Below are 19,054 nucleotides of genomic sequence, written 5' to 3' on the forward strand. Positions count from 1 at the left end.
AAACTCTCACAAAGCCTTTGGTTTTATGTACACATACATAAAAGCTTGATTTTATAGTTCTTGAAGTTAAGTATTTGCATTTATAATAGCATGAGGAGATCTAGAATGTTTCATTAAACATCAAAATTTTATAAGTAATTCTTGGATATAGGAATGGGGTAGCATACCATTAAGTGTATGTGATTTTCCACATTTTCCATGCACATGCTTTTCTGAACATGTACAGTGTGAAAGTCTCAGTTATGTGAAGTAATGGTGCTGCTCAGCTAATGTTCTTAATGAGCAACCCTAGAAAGTGTGCGAGCTATTAAAGAAATCCTATTCCTTTCCTTTATCCCTCAGGAGTATTGTAAGAATGTGATTTTTTTGTTTGCTTGTTTGTTTGTTGTTTTTGAGAGGTACTTCTGATGCCACTGTATTAATTTCTCTGGCCTTTCAACAAAAATTACCTAATGAAGAGGATTTTAGGAACATCAATTGTTTGGAGACAAAATTCACTCGAAGGTGCTGCTATTTTGCTCACGTTGCTATTTAAAGTACCTTTAATGTAACAGCTTTTGGCAAGTCCATTTTCTGTGAGGACTGCTGTCAAATAAACCTTTGTGTTGCCCTGCTCAGCAAAACCTTTGTACTGTCTTTGAAGTAATGTGCTGTTAATTGCTTTCTTCATAAGCTGCTGGATCGAAGAGTCTGTGTAAATAGGAGTTTCACATTAGTGAGCAGCAATAATTAGAGATGCCTGGCTTTTTGAAGGGGAAGAGGTCAGATTCTCTTGAATTCGGTAGAATGTGGACTTTGGACCCAGATTTCTTGTATCTTTGGTGCAGGGAGTCTGAGCTCCCCAAAAATCTTAATACCCTCACAACGCTGCTGGGTATTAAGGTTCAGAAGTTAAATGTTGCCACCTAATGGTGAATATTTATAATACAGTCTTCATGTTTAGTCTTCTGTTACCCTTCTCTGCGTACAGAGTACTTTCTTTATAAGGGACTAAAGGAATGAAACAGATCGTATTCAGATTTTACATGAAATGGGATCTACCAGGAAGAAGAAGATACTGCAGCTGGCTGCGAAATCCCAGCCATTCATTTTAAATGAGTTCTAACTAATTAATGCTTTCTCTATGAATTCAGATATAGACGAGTGTTCATTTGAAAGGACCTGTGATCACACCTGCATCAACTACCCTGGAAGCTTCGAATGTCTCTGCCATAAAGGCTACACTTTGTATGGGCTGACACACTGTGGAGGTTTGGAAATACTTTTCCGCATCTGTTTGCTTGTTTGCTTTGTGAACTGTTTAATGAGCCACACGTTCTTAAGCTGAATATTTTAGATCAGGAGGTGATAAGATGAACCAAAACAGTTAAAGCTAGAGTAGTTTGAGCTGGGTGTCACTGAAATTTCAGTGTCTCAAATCGGCTGAACTATTCCCTGAAGAATGTAAAAAACAATGGCCTAGCATTTTTGTTACAGTGATATACACAGCAGCCTCAGAACAGAATTACAGAATCACAGAATGGCCAGGGTTGGAAGGGACCTCAAGGATCATGAATCTCCAACCCCCCTGCCACATGCAGGGCCACCAACCTCCCCATTTAATACTAGACCAGGCTGCCCAGGGCCCCCAACCTGGCCTTGAACACCTCCAGGGACGGGGCATCCACAGCCTCTCTTGGCAGCCTGTTCCAGCACCTCACCACTCTCTTGGTAAAGAACTTCTTTGGATATCCAACCTAAATCTTCCTTCCCTCAACTGAAAACCATTTCCCCTTGTCCTGCTGTTATCTACCCTTTCAAAGAGTTGATTCCCCTCCTGTTTGTAGGCTCCCTTTAGGTACTGAAAGGCTGCAATGAGGTCACCCCACAGCCTTCTCTTCTCCAGGCTGATGGAGAGCCCAGCTCTCTCAGCCTGTCTTTGTAGGGGAGGTACTCCAGCCCTCTGATCATCTTTGTGGCCCCCCTCTGGAGCCTCTCCAACAGCTCCAACAGATCAGAAGCCTGCAGCTCTAAGTCTTGTTCCATGCGTGCTGCTGTTGTTCCACAGGTGCCAGAGAAAAATGTGGCTAATTGGACTAGGCTTGTGTTTGTTAATTGGTGTAGCACCTAGTATGCCATGGAACCTAGTCCCTCATTTGGTTCCTACCTGTAGCTCCCATCTGACTTCAGACTGGGTCACAAGGCTCCAGAGCTGGGGACTCTGGAGAAGTGACTAGAACTCTTAAAGCCATCCCTGCAGGCCATGTAGATTCACTCAGAGCCAGGCATTTGGCAGTCGGAGTTCAAGACATGATTCAGGCATGGTTTGGAAAAATAGGCAGGCACTCAGCCTGTCAGCCGTTACAGCCTGACCTGCCTTAGAAATACATGCAGTGACAGTTTTTCTATTACTATCACATTTTGAGGCCTATCATTAGACTAGAGTCTGAGCAATTAAACCTTTGACATTTTTCTATATAATGTAATATACATTATTGTCCAGATGCTGCACAGACTTTCAAGAATGTTTTGCATCTTGTGAGAACTTCCAAGAATTTCAGTGTAATTAATCCTGACAAGTAACTTAATTGTGTCATTTGGCCTTATGGGAAATGGTCTTAAGTTGCACCAGGGTAAGTTTAGGTTGGATATCAGGAAAAACTTCTTTACAGAAAGGGTTGTTAAGCACTGGAATGGGCTCCTCAGGGATGTAGTTGAGTCACCATCCCTGAATGTGTTTAAAAACCATTTGGATGTGGTGCTCAGGGACATGATTTAGTGGAGGGTTGTTAGAGTTAGGATAGTAGGGTTAGGTTGTGGTTGGACTTGATCTTTAAGGTCTTCTCCAACCTGAACAATTCTGTGATTCTTTGATTCTGTGTTATGCGTAAATCATTACAGGAATAGGAGCTGTGCATGTGTCTGGGGACAATTGCATGCAAAGCACGCTAAGCTGTTTGACAAGACTGTTATCTGCATTACACGTTTATAATAGATGTAAACGTAGAAGATGTAGTAGGTACAGATATTCTTATGCACGCAACATTTCAATGCACAGTACATGTGTGTACAGTATGCACAGAGATACTGTATAGACAATGTTAATATCCTCTCAACTTTAACTATATTTTTCAGATATTGATGAGTGCAGCATCAGCAATGGCAGCTGTGACTATGGGTGTCTGAATACAATGGGAAGCTATGAGTGTGTCTGTCCACCTGGAAAGAAACTGCACTGGAATAAAAAGGACTGCGTTGGTAAGTGTGTAAGTCACTGACTCAGAGGTGGCTGTGGTGCTGCTCCCATTCTCCAGAAGAGTGAAGAAGCCTGTAACTTTGTCTGAGGAATGCTGCAGGTGGACTGAAGAATGGGAAATATGTTGAATGTGTTGTTTTTTTTTTTAAATTCTGTCTTATGAGTCTTGTGCTCACAAATGTAGGTCTTCCTACGTTATTAGGTATGTTTTCGTTTGATCCTCTGCTTTTTTATGGTCTTTTGATATTGAACTGTGTAATTTCAGATATAACTCTACTTCCCTTTAAGAGTAATTTAGAATATTTAAAATATATGACTGTTTACAAGTAGGATGTTATTCAAGTCAATATATACATTCACAACATCATACCCCTGTTCAAGTTCTCCCCAGAAGTACCCTGTTCATTATAAAGTACCAATAGTAGATGTGTGAGAAGTATTAACTGCAGTTAGTACAATCCCAAGATGACTCAAATGATAGCAAGTACTACAAGTGCCACTAACTTTGTGTCAAATCTGAATACCTGTTCCAATTGTTGTTGTGTAACCTTTTAGGTAGATTATTTTTTCTTTTAGAAGCACAATTTGAAACACAACAAATATTGGTCATGGCTGCATTTCTGTGAGATTTTAATTCAATTTTCATATTTTTATTGAGAATGGCATAGGTTAGGTCTTTCATAGTCAAATTTAAGTTGTTGCTTTTTTTGTTTGCTTCCTTAAACCATGAATATTTTATGGATACAGTAGGAACTGATGGCTATTACCTAACTGGGAGCAAGACACAAAAATAAAGGAGAGACCTTGTTTAAAAGGGAATCTCCTGACATACTGAGGGAAAGCACTATACTCTGGTGTAGAGAGCACCAGCCTCTTATATCATGCGATTGTGGCATTTTTCCACTTACATGGATAAAGCAGTATGGAAAGCACTTTATAACTGGAAGGGTTTCAGCTGACGTTCAGCCTTTGCCACTGACTTTCTTTCTACCTACCAGTAAGAACCTCATTTTCCCCACTTGCATTCAGGTACATTACCTTCACTGCTTCTCTACATGAGAACTAAGGACTGTAGAAATCAGAAATGGTTACTTCTTGGGTTTGTTTTTAATTAACTGTCCACTATATCTACCTTGCAGTGTACTAGTTGGCCCTCTGGAAAAGGCTTTGTGAACTAACCTAAAACTAACTTGTAAAACTTTAGTAAAGACTAAAGTTTTCTAAGGTCTGTTAGGCCACAGAACTCTCTCAACCTACTAAGAATGCTTTTGCCACAGTAAGAGCTTGTATTGAAATATTTTCCTAGTTGTGTATTTCTGTTCATTATTTGGAATACTCAGTTGGAAGGTGGAAAATAGAACACTCTTTTCCATTAATGCACACTGTTTTCTTTGATGAATTTAATGAGGCTTAAAATAAGTGTCATCTCCCTGCTGTGTTCTACATTTGCTGTAACAAAATCCTCTTTTGCTCAGAAACGACGCTTTGCACCTGTGTTTGTCTCCTCAGTCCAAAGAAATAGTATCTTTCTAAACATCACCAAAGCAACATTAAAGGCCTTTGGAGGGAGATAAGTAGAGGATGGTTATTGCTGTATTTCAGAAGTGAACATTAGATGTGTTTAAAGGACTTGCGTGTAATTTATACTTAACCAGCAGTGAGGCTAGGAAATCAATCCAAATGGTGGCTCCTGGGATCCTTCCTCTGTACTCAGGCCAAGCCAGGAAGGCTCGTTCCAGCTGCCACATTTCAATTGGTCTATTTCATCCCAACTTTAGTCAGCTCTTCCCGAAGTCTGGCCAACCCAAAACTGTCCTACAGAATTCAGATGCTACAGCTCTGATCTCTACCTTTCTGTGGTCCAGTGGTGAGGTGAAGGGTAGGAAAAAAGGCTCTTCCAGCGAGGCCAGTTAGGAGCTAAACAGGAGTCAGCCAGGTCCACCTTGCAGGGTGAGCATGATTGGATGAAGCAGAAAAGACCAGTCAGAGGAAAAGCATATGCACTTGAACATGTGTTTATACAGGGCTGAACCAAGAACTGCTCTACAGACACCTGCCTGAGATTCATCTGATTCAGCATGAACTATCTGGTATAACAGGTGCCCAGCACTACAGCCAATAGTCAGTGCAAACAGTAAAACTCTGGAGGAGGTGACTGGAGGAAAGTAAGCAGTGAGGCTGCCTTAGTGCAGATAGTGATGGCATCTACTACTCGGGCTGTAGCTGAGAATGCATCTGGTCATTTATAGGGAAAGGTATATTTAAGTAATACTTGAGTACCAAAAGATATCAGATTAAAATAAATGCAGTATCTTAATTATCAGTTGCATACCATCATCTTCAGGTGAAGCACAGAACTGATCCAGCAACTCAGCAATGTCACGTAGGTTCAGCTAAACCACAAATTGTCCCTCACCCAAGTACAAAGAGCAGTTTGTGGGTAAGAAATACAGAATATTCTGTCTTCATCTTGCTGTGAAGCCACAAAGAGAAGCAAGGACATATTCATTGTTGCCTTGTGTGGTGGGTGCTGATGAGGAGCAGCTGATATTTATGTACCATAGCTTGGGGCAGTTCGACGTTGGCTGAAAGGATTGATGGGACTATCTACTCCCAATCTCAGCACCTGCTGCCTCATCGTTGCCCAGATGGGAAGTTTTCTACTTCCAGAAGCTTAAGCCTGGCACTGAAATACAAGCCTGTGAGAACTGGAGTGAGAAAAAGAAAATGCTTTCACTGGCAATCTAAATAAACAGAACTTTGTGAGAGGGATTCTTGTGTATATTGTTGTAGTTCCCCATTGAACCAGAGAGCTGGGCCTCCAAAAAAGGGGGACAGGACTTCTCATGTCATTAATATTACCAATTGCTTCTGTAATGATATTGCGTGTGCAGCATAATGCTCATAGAGATACCTGCATTTCAAAGTGCAGCTCTGGACCTGAACAGTCCCAAAAAAAGAAGAAGATAGGAATAAAAGACTCAGATCCTAGACCTAAAAATCTGAAGGAGTTCCATTTCCAAGTCCAAGCTCAAGGTCCAAACGTTCTCTCTCCTGTTAAACGCTTATTTCAGAAATGCCTGCACCTGTAATTTTTCTTGGTTGCCACTTCTACCTTTCCTTTCTCACTGCTCTGAAGAAGTGAATGCACAGAGTTCTGGTTTGGGCTGCTTCTGATTTTTCTTTTTTTGTCCTCAGAGATGGTGAAATGTCTCCCAAATGCCAAACCAGCTCCCAAGGCTCAACTAGTATGTAGTAAGACAGGAGGAATAGAGAGCTGCTTCCTATCATGCCCCTCCAATACCCTTTTTGTTCCAGGTTTGTACAAAATATCTGTTCTCTGAAGTGATATAGTTATTTGAATGTGACTTGATGATTCTTCTCTGTTAATGTATACATGACTCTTGCATTCAGTTTTTATGATGGACAGCTGTAGGCAAGCAAAGGTTCACTATAAATTAAATTTTGTCCAAACATGCACATGATTAAATACAAGAACTGGCTGCCCATTCTATTAAGGGTTTGGCCCTTGGTTGTTTAATCTGAGTTGTCATTTGGGAAAAAAAAAAAGTCAAACTGAAAAAAAATAACCCTACAGTTGCCTTAACTAAAATGTGCAAAAGAAAAATTTTGATACATTAAGTTAATTAGTCAAAAGGGGAGGGAAAACTGAGCAGTTGATTTCCCTGCTAATTGTTAAGCACTGTTTTTCATTATGAATAGAATGCTCTGAGCCCCTCCAGGCATCTGCTTAAAATGATGGACTCTGCATCATGTCCCAACATATCCTGAAATTGTGTGATCAAACAGGAGTGGAAACAGATTGGAAAATGGATGGTTCCTCCTAGATAATCTGGTTTAGAGAACAAAGCATGAGGCGGGGGCAGGAGAAGAGTGCTGGGACACCCTGAGCAACTTAATGTTGTGGCAGCCCCAGCATACGATCAAACTCTTATGCCACAGTAGCATAAAACTTCCATCAGTTCAGCAAGGAACACCATGGATCAGTGAATGAAGTAGCAACAGCTTAAAACCTGCATTACTGTCTCACACAGAGTGGGTATGACTTAATCTGTCTCAGGAGGCTGCACAGGTAAACCCCTACTCACTGTTTGTTGCTTCTGTTCCTGGCAGTAGCTGGGTTTCAATAAATTCTGTTGGCAGTAGTTCATCTGAATGTTACAGAAAATCAGGCATCTCACTGTGTTTTTTTTCCCCTCCCTTTTCTTATCATTTGCTACATGTAATTTTCATCTACACAGTTTTGCAAGACAGTGGAGTAGGATGGAGGTTGATATTACTTTTTAATGGGTGTTCTCTTTCTGACACAGGATTATTTTCCACAAAGATGTCTCTACTTTTCATGTTAGTCCTGGCATTATATGTGGCAGAGCTTTTCACAAGTTATTTTCATTTTAGCAGAGATTATCCATGCATTTATCTAATTTGCATGCACCGATAGAGTTCAATCTGTGCAGTATGCAAACTCTTTCATAGTTCTTAGCATGTTAATTTTTGTTTCTGCCAAAAAATGTGTCAATCTGGTTAGCTTTATTACTAGTGTACATGATCTATTTATAAGTAACAGAGATGATCAAAGCACAAGGATTCTGCCATGAACAAACACAGTAAAATATTTCTGATCTGTGTGCCATGGAATTACTTAATTGTCAGCTAACCTAATGCCAAACTCTTTATGAAATGTAACATTTCAGTGCTGAAAGAAACAAACCATAGTCAATGCTCTGAAGCAGGAGCCCTTGGTAAGCTACTTCAGCCATTTAAAATCCAGGTTCAACACTTTAAATGTCTCATTATTTGGCAGTATTAGAGCGCTCAGACATGACACATTAGTGCTGAGAGTGCTAAGCAGAGCAGGTGTTTTGTGAGGCTGATGCCCTGCGTGCTGACTGTGTGTTCTGCTTCACAGATTCAGAGAACAGCTACACACTGAGCTGTGGTGTTCCTGTCCAGCAAGGCAAGGCTCAGCAGAAGCGCAATGCCACCCTTCCCAGCTGCGCAGGTAGGTGCTGTCCTGCTCACCTTGGCCATGGCCTCTGGGAATTAAATGTGGAGGTCTCCTAAACCACTGAGGAGATGCAAGGTAGACAACTCTGAAGTTACACAAAGCCAGATTTAAGAGTTACATTCAACAAGGGCAAGCTCTGGAGTAAATTACTTTCCATAGTCCAACATCTGACAGTGAGCACATAAAAATGGCACAGACTAGGAGACGAGAAGCCCAGCAGGAGCACAGCAGCCAAAGGCAACGATGCTGCTTGGTGGTCAGCTACAAAGACATTGCTGAGGAGTGTGGAGGATCTGGGCATTGCATTTCTATAACCAGAAAGGTTACAATATTTTTACAAGTACATTTAGTGTTTCATTCTACTGGTTCACAGAAGTGGCTGGATTATTTTGCAGAGACATTTCAAAATTTCAAAAGCTGATACTTAGTGTAAAATAAACTCAGCTCTAGAAGATGAAGTCTGGCAAAATTAAAAGCAGTTGAAACAGCATCCATTGGAGGGAAGTATCAGCCCATTTTACATATCAATACCTGCCATGCTTCTCTCCAGTTTCCCTGTTCTCTAGCCATGTACTTGTTATATGTTTGGAATGCAATACGAAGTATGATGCTGTGGAGTTAACACAGCAGCCTATCTGTCTGCCTGTGCCAAAGGGGCAGATAACCTCTATAATGCTCTCAGGGTTGCTCCCCATTGCATCATCACTTACTTGCAACACCCTTTTACCTGCTCCAGTTCCAAGGGGCAGCCTGCAGGAGCAGGAAGGTGACAGGCCATGCCATACCTTTCACACCATGGAATTTGTGAGGAAGTCAGTCAGCAGTTGCATTTTTGAAGCACTGCATATTTGGAGCCTTTAAAGTTACGACTGGCATGGATCTAAAGCTGAAGAAAAAATCTTGCAAGCTCTAGACAACCATCAAATAAAGGTATTTCCTTTGGATAGTTTTCCATTGTCAGTAGTTTAACTCCATCAAGTCAGTCTTACTACTGCTTTGCATTAGCAAGAGTCAGAGCTACCGCCAAGTAGTGTAGGAAGCCACAGTCAGAAAAAAAATGCTATCAGTGAACCTTACTCTTTATAAATGGCAAATTCACCCAATCCCACAAAGATGTGCAGGTGTACTGGATGGAAGGAGTGCATGCAGAGCATGTACAATACTAGCAAATCCGTTCATCTGTCTGGGCTCAAGAGTAAGTGCTTATGGGAAATAATAAACTTATGCAAATGGATCCCTTTCCAAAAGGTGTATAGCTCTTGGTCTGTGTGTTTTCTATGTTGCAAAAAGTCTTTTAAGTCCATTTTTAAAAATAAATTCCAGGCTTCCTTTCATCTGCATCACAAACAATGGCTTTTTTTTGTTCTACATCAACAGATTCCTTAGCCCCTCCAATCAAGCAGAAAGCTCGCTTTAAAATTAAAGATGCAAAGTGCCACTTACGACCTCGCAGCAAAGAAAAAACAAAAGATGCTGGGAAGCAAGCTGTCTTAGGTATGTGATTTGTTATAACACATAAACAGCTTCAGAATTTTTTTGCTTGTTTGTTTGCTTGTTCATGTAATTTGTTGTAACATCTCAGTCTGAAAAAAAGCAATGCTTTTCATATTCGGATTTGAATTTAAGATCAAGTCAAGTTCCACACTCTCACTGAACAGTGCCATAAGTTTGGATACGGCAGTGTTGAGATGTCACCAGTTTTGAAAAATCTTTGTCCAAAACTACATGAATTTGGAATTAAGCTGATCCTTTTTCTGACATTGGTAATGGCAGAAATATCTTGAGACAAAAAGCTGTGACCAGTGCAGTTATAAGAAATAATGTTGGTTCAGTTTGTTGTTTCCAATCTACGTTTGCAAATGCTATTATTCATTTGCATTATATTGGATGAGTACACACTGCAGCAGCAGACAACCCCTACATAGAAAAGTTACAACCAAAATCTGATGTTACGTAGTCTTCAATCATATGTTACACTGGAATTAGTAGTTATGCTGTGAGAAGAAAAATTTAGAAGAAGATTTAGACAAAATTACAACAAATCTGAAATGTAAATAAAAAAGGATTTATCAGGCTATACCAAAGCACTCAAATGTTTCAAAAAACTCATGGCAGTAAGATTTGGGACTCTATTATTGCTAATTTTTAACTTCATTTTTAAGGTTAAACAAAACATTTTTAACAGATTTTCATGACATTTATTTCTTGTCCTCCATCCCCTTGATACACTGGAGTAGATTGAACAATTAAAGAATATGTTGGTATTTTTGCTGTGCACTTCTACAGCTGAAATATCTGAAGTTCATTTACTTTTAATATTAACTCAGAATTTTCTGGGCTTCAGTGCACAATACTAGTGAGACTGCCACAGCTCAAGTTCTTGCTTAGAGGAACTTAGCAGCTTACAGAAAATGTCTACTGGTGTTACATTCTCTGTTGTGAGTCTGTCTTACCACTCTTGCTAGTGAGAAGTTAAATGATAGCTGAATAGAAAAGACATTTTGAGCAAGAGATTGCTCAAAGAGATAGAACATCAGTTAGTAGTTTTCTTGAAGCCCATGCTTGTTCTGGTTTAGTCCCAAGCCTGCTGCTCTAATGAATTTGTGAAAACTGACTCTCTTGCTTGGTATAACCATGAAATGACTGTATGTAGTATTGCAGCTCTTGCCTAATTTCTCTAAATAGTTTCCTAATCCTAACACAGAAAAGATACAGGAAATTATAGGCATTATAGGTAACACTAAGCAGCTGAGCATCACCACACCAGTGCTTTTGCCTTCTGCTTTCACCAACAAAAGGATCAAAGTGTCTAAGTGCATGTGAAATGTTACGAAACCTGTCACTGCATTAATAATAACCCAGCTGAGATATTGCTCATTAGCCTGTCACTTGCTACCTTGCTACTTGATTTCTTTCTTCGTGTGGTTTCTCTCATGAAAGGAGGTCAATTCCCTTGTACAGACAACTGCCACGTGACTTTTGTGAATCTCAAGTGTGATTCCTCCAAGAAAAAGCGCCGGGGCCGCAAGTCACCGTCAAAAGAAGTGTCCCATATCACTGCAGAGTTTGAAGTGGAGATGAAGTCAGAAGAAGTCTCAGGTTTGTCAACGGTCTCTAAGTCTGCAGAGAGAAACCATAATTCAATTCCTCAGTGTGTTGTTAGAATCTCTTTGATGCTATTTTATCAAGCTGCTATGTGAAGCTTATAGCACAAGCTTCATTCAGCAGCCTTTCCAAACTCAGTTTCCAAGTTTTATTGAAAGGAATTGGGTATGAAATTAAGCCAAAGAACAAAGATTGAATCTACAGCAAAATTCCTAGAGCTAAGTCTTGTATTTTAATTTAATCTGATTTTCTCAGACAACTGAAGTGCTAATTGATGCACAGAGAATGTAAGGATTAACTAGAAATTATGTTACACTAACCCTAAAAATATCCTTCAAAATGTAAGTTGCTGAAACTTCAGTCTGAGAATTGAGTATTTTTATCACACATTTGATAAATTCATGTATTCATAACAAACTTCAGGAAGAAAAAGAATTGCTTCAAGTTATTCAAGATGTAGGATATCATGCTATAACATTCAGCCAAAGAAAATGTAGGTTGAATTCTATAAACTTGTCAGTCTTCGAAGGCAGATTTCTTAACCTGTGAGGGTTATCTCAGTAGCCAGGAGTTCAAACAGCCAATTGTGCTAAAAAGCACCTTTCTTTGTGTCAGTTATGTATTTTGATCAGGAATGTGGGGAGAATTCCTAATCAACTGAGTGGACTGAGAAAATTCAGAAATGGTGGTGGTGTCTGACAGAACACCTATGTGGAAATAGGATGCAGTGGGACATCCACCCTTCTTCTAATTGTGCACAAAGCACTAGTCACTGCTACTCTGTAAAGCAGAGTACAGCATTGTTGCACAGTGCCGTCTTGATCCTTCTGTCTAGACTGGTGATTTCTGTAGCCCTCTCCCTGTGCACTCAGTATAACCAGATTTCTTAATGACTGCGCTCCATGCCCACTCACAAGCCATGCAGCTCAGTTTGATGGACATCAGGGTACTACTGGCTGGCCCCATGAAAGGCCTGATTTTAAATACAGTGAGCTGCTTCTACAGTTTATATGGAGAAGACAGTGAAACAAACAGAGGAGTCACAGTGTAATGCAAGCTGAGCTTTTTGTTAAGCACCTCTTTTAAGCATCAATCTCAATTGCTTCTAGTTTTCTTATCGTTTCCCATCTAGACACCTGTAACATGGACTGTGTTCGGAAAAGGATGGAGCAGAAGCTGCAAACTGCAATCAAAACATTGAGGAAATCTATTAATAAACAGCAATTTTACATTCAGTTTTCTGGGACAGAATATGAAGTGGCTCAGAAGCCAGCTAAAGCTACTGAAGGGCATGAAGCTTGCAGTACGGGGCAAGTGCTGCAGGATGGAAAATGCGGTAAGTCCCAACTGATTCCGTTCAGCCGTACCCCAAAAAACATATTGCCACAATATGTTGGCAACTATTTCCCAGTTACTCCCAGTATCTAATGAAAATACATTTACAGTTCCGTAAAACAATGAAATAGCATTTTCCTAGATGCTGTGTATTTAGTTTGAATTTGTCTCTCTTACTTTCTTCATCACCAGATAATCTGTGACCTGTATGTATATTTATAATTAACACTCAAAAAGTCCAATTAAAAAAAAAAAAAAAGAAGGAACGATCTATAGAAATCTATTTTAACTTTATGTCAGATCTCAAATTTCTTTAAGCGTCTTCCACAGTTACTAGGCTGTAGTGCTAAGGTGATAATGCAAAACTACTAGTGGCATTTTCAATATTAGCATATCTGTTTTTCCAGCTGCTTTTAGACACCAAGTCATTTACAAACAAAAAGGAGTTTAAGACAGGTCTGATAGATGCCTCTGATGAGTTGTTTCTAAGGCTGTTTTCATCACGTAGGAACAGTGATTTACAAGCAGTTATTGAAAAGCTGCTGCTGTTAGTGTCTAGAAGCCCATACATTTTTATTACTAATATCCAGTAGAGAAAAACCTTTAATGTAATTGTGACCTGTTACTATAAGAAGAGTATACGGATTCATTTATATACTTAAAATGCCTTCCATTTGGGCTATTTGAGTGTCAAGAAAAAGAAAACATTACATGGGATACACTGCCCTCAGAGAAATCGCCAGAACTGATTACAGGAGACAGATTTTTGTGCCTTCTTCCATAAAACTTACACATAAATGCACATAATTTAAATTTCTTCACATCATCAAACTATTCACATCATTTCCTATACATTATACAACACTGCATTAACTTTATTAACAACTATATCTGGTAGTGCTTCAGCACAGTAGAATGCCATTTAATGGGTTAAACAGTAGAAGAAGGACCTTGATTGCACTGATGTCAATTGGCCGCAGACCCCAGACGGTCCTCTTTACATCAGGTGACAGTCTTTGCCTAATGCATGCAAAAGTGCCACTAATAATACTGGGACTAAAAAGACCCGTCTTCTCTAAACGTTCAATATATAGGAAAATGATGTGATCAAAATGAAAGTCCTTATGCAGATTCCTCTTTTCTTTTCTCAGTTACCTGCAGCACAGGCACCTTTTATAGCGGAGAACATAATCAGTGCGTTCCTTGCTCACCAGGAACATACCAAGACACAGAAGGTCAACTTACCTGTGAGCCTTGCCCAAGTAATGATGGACAGGGAGTAGCGGGCGCCCGGAACGTTTCAGAATGTGGAGGCAAGTTTGATGTGATTGTAAAAGGATTAGGTGTTGCCACACAGCCTGTGAGGTGTGGAGGCTAAAAGAGGGCAGAGCCATCCACACTTCTGTCTTGTAAAGGTAACAGAAGAAATCTCTGTGCTCTTACAAGCAATATACAAAATGTTCTGGCTCGTTCCATTCACTGACATGCTGACATTGCCAACTGAAGGTGGGACCTGCTGCAGCAAGGTTATGGTATGAAAATGAGCAAGCCAAGCAAAGCTCTTTACTTCACGTCAGGTATGGAATCTGAACAGACATACCTCGACTTGTAAGGACTCATCAGGTATATTGCAAGCCAAAGGGATAGTTTACTTTGGGCTGGTATTGGTGAGTGTAATGAACCTGCTGATTTAACCTTTTGCATGGGATGCTGTTTACCTGGCTTCATTGGCAGCAGTTGTAACTTTGAGATAGTTGTGCTGCAAGGGTCTGTACATGGGCTCAGAGGTAATGACTGCAAGTGTCATGCTGTATGAATTTGCTGTAGCTTTTGGCAAATGACACAGCACCTCTGACTTGACTTCGTTATATATAAATTGGATTACGATGGTAATCCTGGTTTCAGAAAAGAGCTGCAAATTTCGGTTTGTAAATGCTTCTATTGTAAGTTATTCAAGATATATCACTGTTAATTATTTTATCTACATTATTTCCTGCAGATAAGCAAAATCTAGTAGCTTTTTTTCTTGGAAAGAAATCTGTCCTATCTGCTTTGCTAGTTCTGACTTTAAAACCTATCCATATAATTTACATTAATGCTTACTTCAAGAATAACTAGAGTGAGCATAAAATGAATGACACTTGAGAAGCTGCCATTTTTCTTCATTCACTGAATTTAAAAAAAGTTTAGTTTAGTCAAACATATGGTAGATTTTGCTGATATCCTGTATGCAGGAGCTATCATTGAAAAAAACTCGAAATGCCTGTACATCTTGGGTTTTGTTTTTTTTTATTTGAACAAAATCCAATAAGAATAGATTATCAGAGTTTAAAAAATGTTGATATAGTGTACTGACCAAAGTAGAACAAGAGTTACTAGTTGCTTTATCTCACCTTTAGCAAAGCTTGCATTTGAATTTTTGTTCTGCACAACACAAAGAAATCCTTCTGGTTATTTTTGTGGAGAGTATTGCTCTGGAAATGTTTGCTGTCAGATCACAAGAGTCTTTTTTTTCCTAATCAACTCTCCCCTTTTCTTTTTTTCTGAAAGTGGCAAAAGAATGTACTTGAGACTTCATAAGCCTCCCTAAATTTTTATCAAGAACGGGATAAAATGTTGCAGCACATATGATAAAACTGTATTTTTATGACTTTGTAAATAACAGACTTTGTTAGAAATGTACTCACCATGTGTAATTAATACTATTTTTGTATCGTGTCTTCTGGAGCAGTGTATGTCTGCGTGGTAACAAGTACACTGTAATCCAAATCCTCATCCCTACAGGTGAAGCACATGCAGATACCTGAAAGAGATTGCAAGTGGCTGTTGCATAGAACTCTTTTGTAGCTCCAAGTGAATAAGATGCTATGATATTTAAATTCCATGTGATTCTTGCAGACACAAGCCCAAAACACAGTTAGGGAGCCTATTCACTTGGGGCTTTTCTCAGACATGTCAGACATGTTTTGTTGGTAAATTTCAATTTCAAATTCAATTAAAAAGGCAAGAAGGAAACAGCTCACTTCTATATACATCCTCAGGTAAGATATATTAATGCTGAAAACAGCAAACATTTAGCAGTATGAAAACACAATGGTACCTATTCCTTAAAAGATATCTCTGAGCCACATTTCACACATTCTTAATTTTCACATTGAAATCCAGACCCACATCCATTCATTAACTACATTCACATTAAAGTCCAGCAACCAGTTGGACCAGACCAGGAGGATCAGTTTTGCTATAAAAATAAGTGCAGAATTGTCTTCAAATTAGCAGTGTCATGTCTCTGAGTCTGTGTCACATCAACCTACTTGTACACTCATATTCCAGTCAGGTGGGATGGGAGCAAGACTAAATCCCAGAGATCCTGATCCCAACGTTGTCTATAAGAGTTAGATTTTTTGTAGGAACTTTTGCTTGAACTTTTGCTTTAACTTTGCTTTTGCTAAGGATTTCTCGTCCATCCTGAGTGCCAATTACCCAAGATGCTGGACGTCCCCAACATTTCCCAATATCAGGGTTTATAAAACCCCAACCCCACCTAGAGCTCTCAGAACTCTCAGGATTTCAAGCCAGTTTTTTCTGTCTGCTGTTCAGTTCTTAGGGAAAATGAATTGCAAAGTATTGCTATTAGGCAACCTCAGGGAACACCTAACACATCTCAAAGTGCTGATCTTCTGGCTGGACTAGTGTGAAGATATGTAGTAATGCCATAATGTTGAAAAACTTGACATCTTGATTCTCAAATATGTTGTCGAAGAGTAAAGTACACTAGCTAGAAAGAAGCAAGCCAAACAAATGCCTATCAGAAATTACCTGGAGAGCAAGTTTTAAAACTACCTTGTATCTGTCAGTGGGCTCCTCAACGAAGTGCTTTGCTTTTCACAAATGGCTGCTTTCTGGCAGAAGAACTTCTGACAAGCAGTAGTTTTTGCAGCTGCCCAGAAAGCTGCTGGTGTCAGCTATTCTTCCAGACAGGATGCCACACTGTCCCATCCAGATAGTTACCATTTCCATATAATAAAATGAAGATAGTAAAAAGAAAACAATGCTTCACAGATATGATAAAAAGATTCAATTTTTCCCTATAGAGAACTTTGTAATCCTCAGGTGAAAGACTCAGTGAAAATATTATAAAAACATCTTATTAGACTCATTCTAAAAAAGAAAATTTAAAAAGAAACATGGTTAGGAAAGAGCTTATTAAGAAACTAGTTCTAATTGCTGGCCCTGTTTTTAGGAAGTAGTTACAGGAACAATCCAGATGCAGCAAGTAAGACTAGAATTTGATCTGCAGCTGTCTTGTAGTTACTTTTTTAAGGTAAAAGAAACATTGCCAACTATGAGCTGTTTTTATATTTTGGCCAGAAAAGTAAGCTCACTAACACAGATGATCATTTCAATTTCTAGGGCAGTGTTCTCCTGGACACTATTCATCAGATGGTTTTAAACCTTGTCGAGTCTGTCCTCTTGGTACATATCAGCCTGAACCAGGAAGGACCCTCTGCTTTCCATGTGGTGGAGGGCTTGTGACCAAGTACGAAGGTGCTGTTTCTTTTCAAGACTGTGAAACCAAAGGTGAATTTCATATCTTTCCATGATTTGTTTCCTGCTGCTTGCCCTTTTGTTTGTGAGCTTTGATAGTCTCCAAAACAAACATAGTCACTGCATATAGGAACAGTGTATGTGATTAAATTAAATGTTTGTGCAATCTGTAAAATAGTCATGATCTCCCAAGGTTGTGGAGATGGAGTCTGAACAGGATTTATTGTATTTGGAATTTACCACAGGCACATATAGTATTAGCTCTGCAACTGGGAAGTATAAATCAGCTTCATTGCATGGCAAAAAATCAAACCAGCCTGCATCAGAGAATGATTTAGCCTTTCATTGCTGCCTGTTTTTATTTTCCAAACTAGAAAAACTAAATATTACAGAAATTATATGAAGTTAAGGATTCTTTACAAATGGGCTGGGCAGCAACTGTTAGTATGGAACATGTTGCGTGTAGTGTAATGACAACTTCCAGTGCAAACACTGAAGAAGGAATCTGCCCAAACTTATTTTGGCTTACTTATTTGAATTACATGCTGATTCTGGCAAACATAGGAACTCCCCTCTTGCTATTGTGAAAGACGTTTTTGTTGTTGAGGCAGATATGTATCATCTTCCATTTTTTATTAGCTCATAGGAAACCCCTGTATCAAATGTAGTGAGAGGCATATGTAGCATGAATTGCTAGTTCATCAGTCTTCAGAGGAGTATTCTAGTTAGAAGGTCATTTGTAATTGGAAATAGTGTGAACTTATGTCCTTTTTGCCTTTTATTGCCTAGTAATTATACCGCAGTTTGGGGATCATGGGTTATGTCCAAAGTAGAGGGAAGATATCTCTGCAATGAAGATTGTTACTCTCTGAAAATAATATGGCTCATACTTTGCAGTTCATTGCTCTCCTGGACACTACTACAACTCCACAACGCACAGATGTATCCGATGCCCTGTAGGAACTTACCAACCTGAGTTTGGTCAAAACTACTGCATCACCTGCCCTGGGAACACAAGCACAGATTTTGATGGCTCCACTAATGTTACACACTGTAAAAGTAAGTTGCATTTATAGTAGCTGTGAGGTGAAGCATGTCTTTGTTTCTGAACCACAGCTTGAAGGTTCATTTGTCAGGTTGCACTCTCATCATGTATTTCCCAGTTAGCATATATCTGCTGCCACATGGGACAGTAAAAACTGAAAGCAAGGAGAACAAAACCTGGAAAACTATCACTTGATGCATTTAATTGTTTTAGCATTAATGTAATTTCATAGAGTGCCAGCTACAAGTTAAAACTATTGAGCTTTCAAATTCCCAGATCCTGGAAGTTTTGCAGTGATGTATATTTCTATCTCTGTAGAGCACAATATCTTCTATCAGAGTAACTGCTGCTAGTCGTTATAAAATGCTAACAGATACGGTCATGCATACTGCAAATGCCAGATAATTAGTTATGACAGTGAAGTCTCATAGGCTTTTTTGCAGTACTCAGCCCTCTGTCTTAAATTACCATTTTAAACATCGCTGAGGATTGCTGTGTAGTTGTATTTGATCTTCTGTGAGTTACTGTTTCTTTTAGATGAAAGATTTTTTTTCATCCCAACCATGCAAATTTAAGAGAAATTCTCTATAATAGTTAGGTAATGTCATATCAAATATTCGTATGTACAGCTGCCATAAATTTTTATTCTTACTAAGTCATAATTTCTAATGTAATTTAAGTAAATCAGTTATTCTTAAAGAATTTGAAGGAGTTTGATAATTTTCCAATAAAGTAAAACCACTTATGTCACTTTGCT

At 39.2% G+C, this 19,054-nt stretch overlaps 1 protein-coding gene across 1 annotated transcript in view; it reads left to right on the forward strand.

The window, feature by feature from the left end:
- SCUBE1 (signal peptide, CUB domain and EGF like domain containing 1) overlaps positions 1-19,054 on the forward strand; it is a gene marked incomplete at both ends in the record, with an annotated part of 198,780 nt that overhangs the window by 172,428 nt on the left and 7,298 nt on the right. The window contains 10 exons of the mRNA XM_079545374.1: positions 1,134-1,250; positions 3,115-3,237; positions 6,434-6,553; positions 8,166-8,258; positions 9,642-9,758; positions 11,205-11,363; positions 12,502-12,705; positions 13,856-14,022; positions 17,123-17,285; positions 18,150-18,311. Coding sequence (XP_079401500.1) covers positions 1,134-1,250; positions 3,115-3,237; positions 6,434-6,553; positions 8,166-8,258; positions 9,642-9,758; positions 11,205-11,363; positions 12,502-12,705; positions 13,856-14,022; positions 17,123-17,285; positions 18,150-18,311 — 1,425 coding nt within the window. The remainder of the gene's footprint in view (positions 1-1,133; positions 1,251-3,114; positions 3,238-6,433; positions 6,554-8,165; positions 8,259-9,641; positions 9,759-11,204; positions 11,364-12,501; positions 12,706-13,855; positions 14,023-17,122; positions 17,286-18,149; positions 18,312-19,054) is intronic.

Source organism: Tetrao urogallus (genome assembly GCF_951394365.1).
Source record: "Tetrao urogallus genome assembly, chromosome: 1".
NCBI lineage: Eukaryota > Metazoa > Chordata > Aves > Galliformes > Phasianidae > Tetrao > Tetrao urogallus.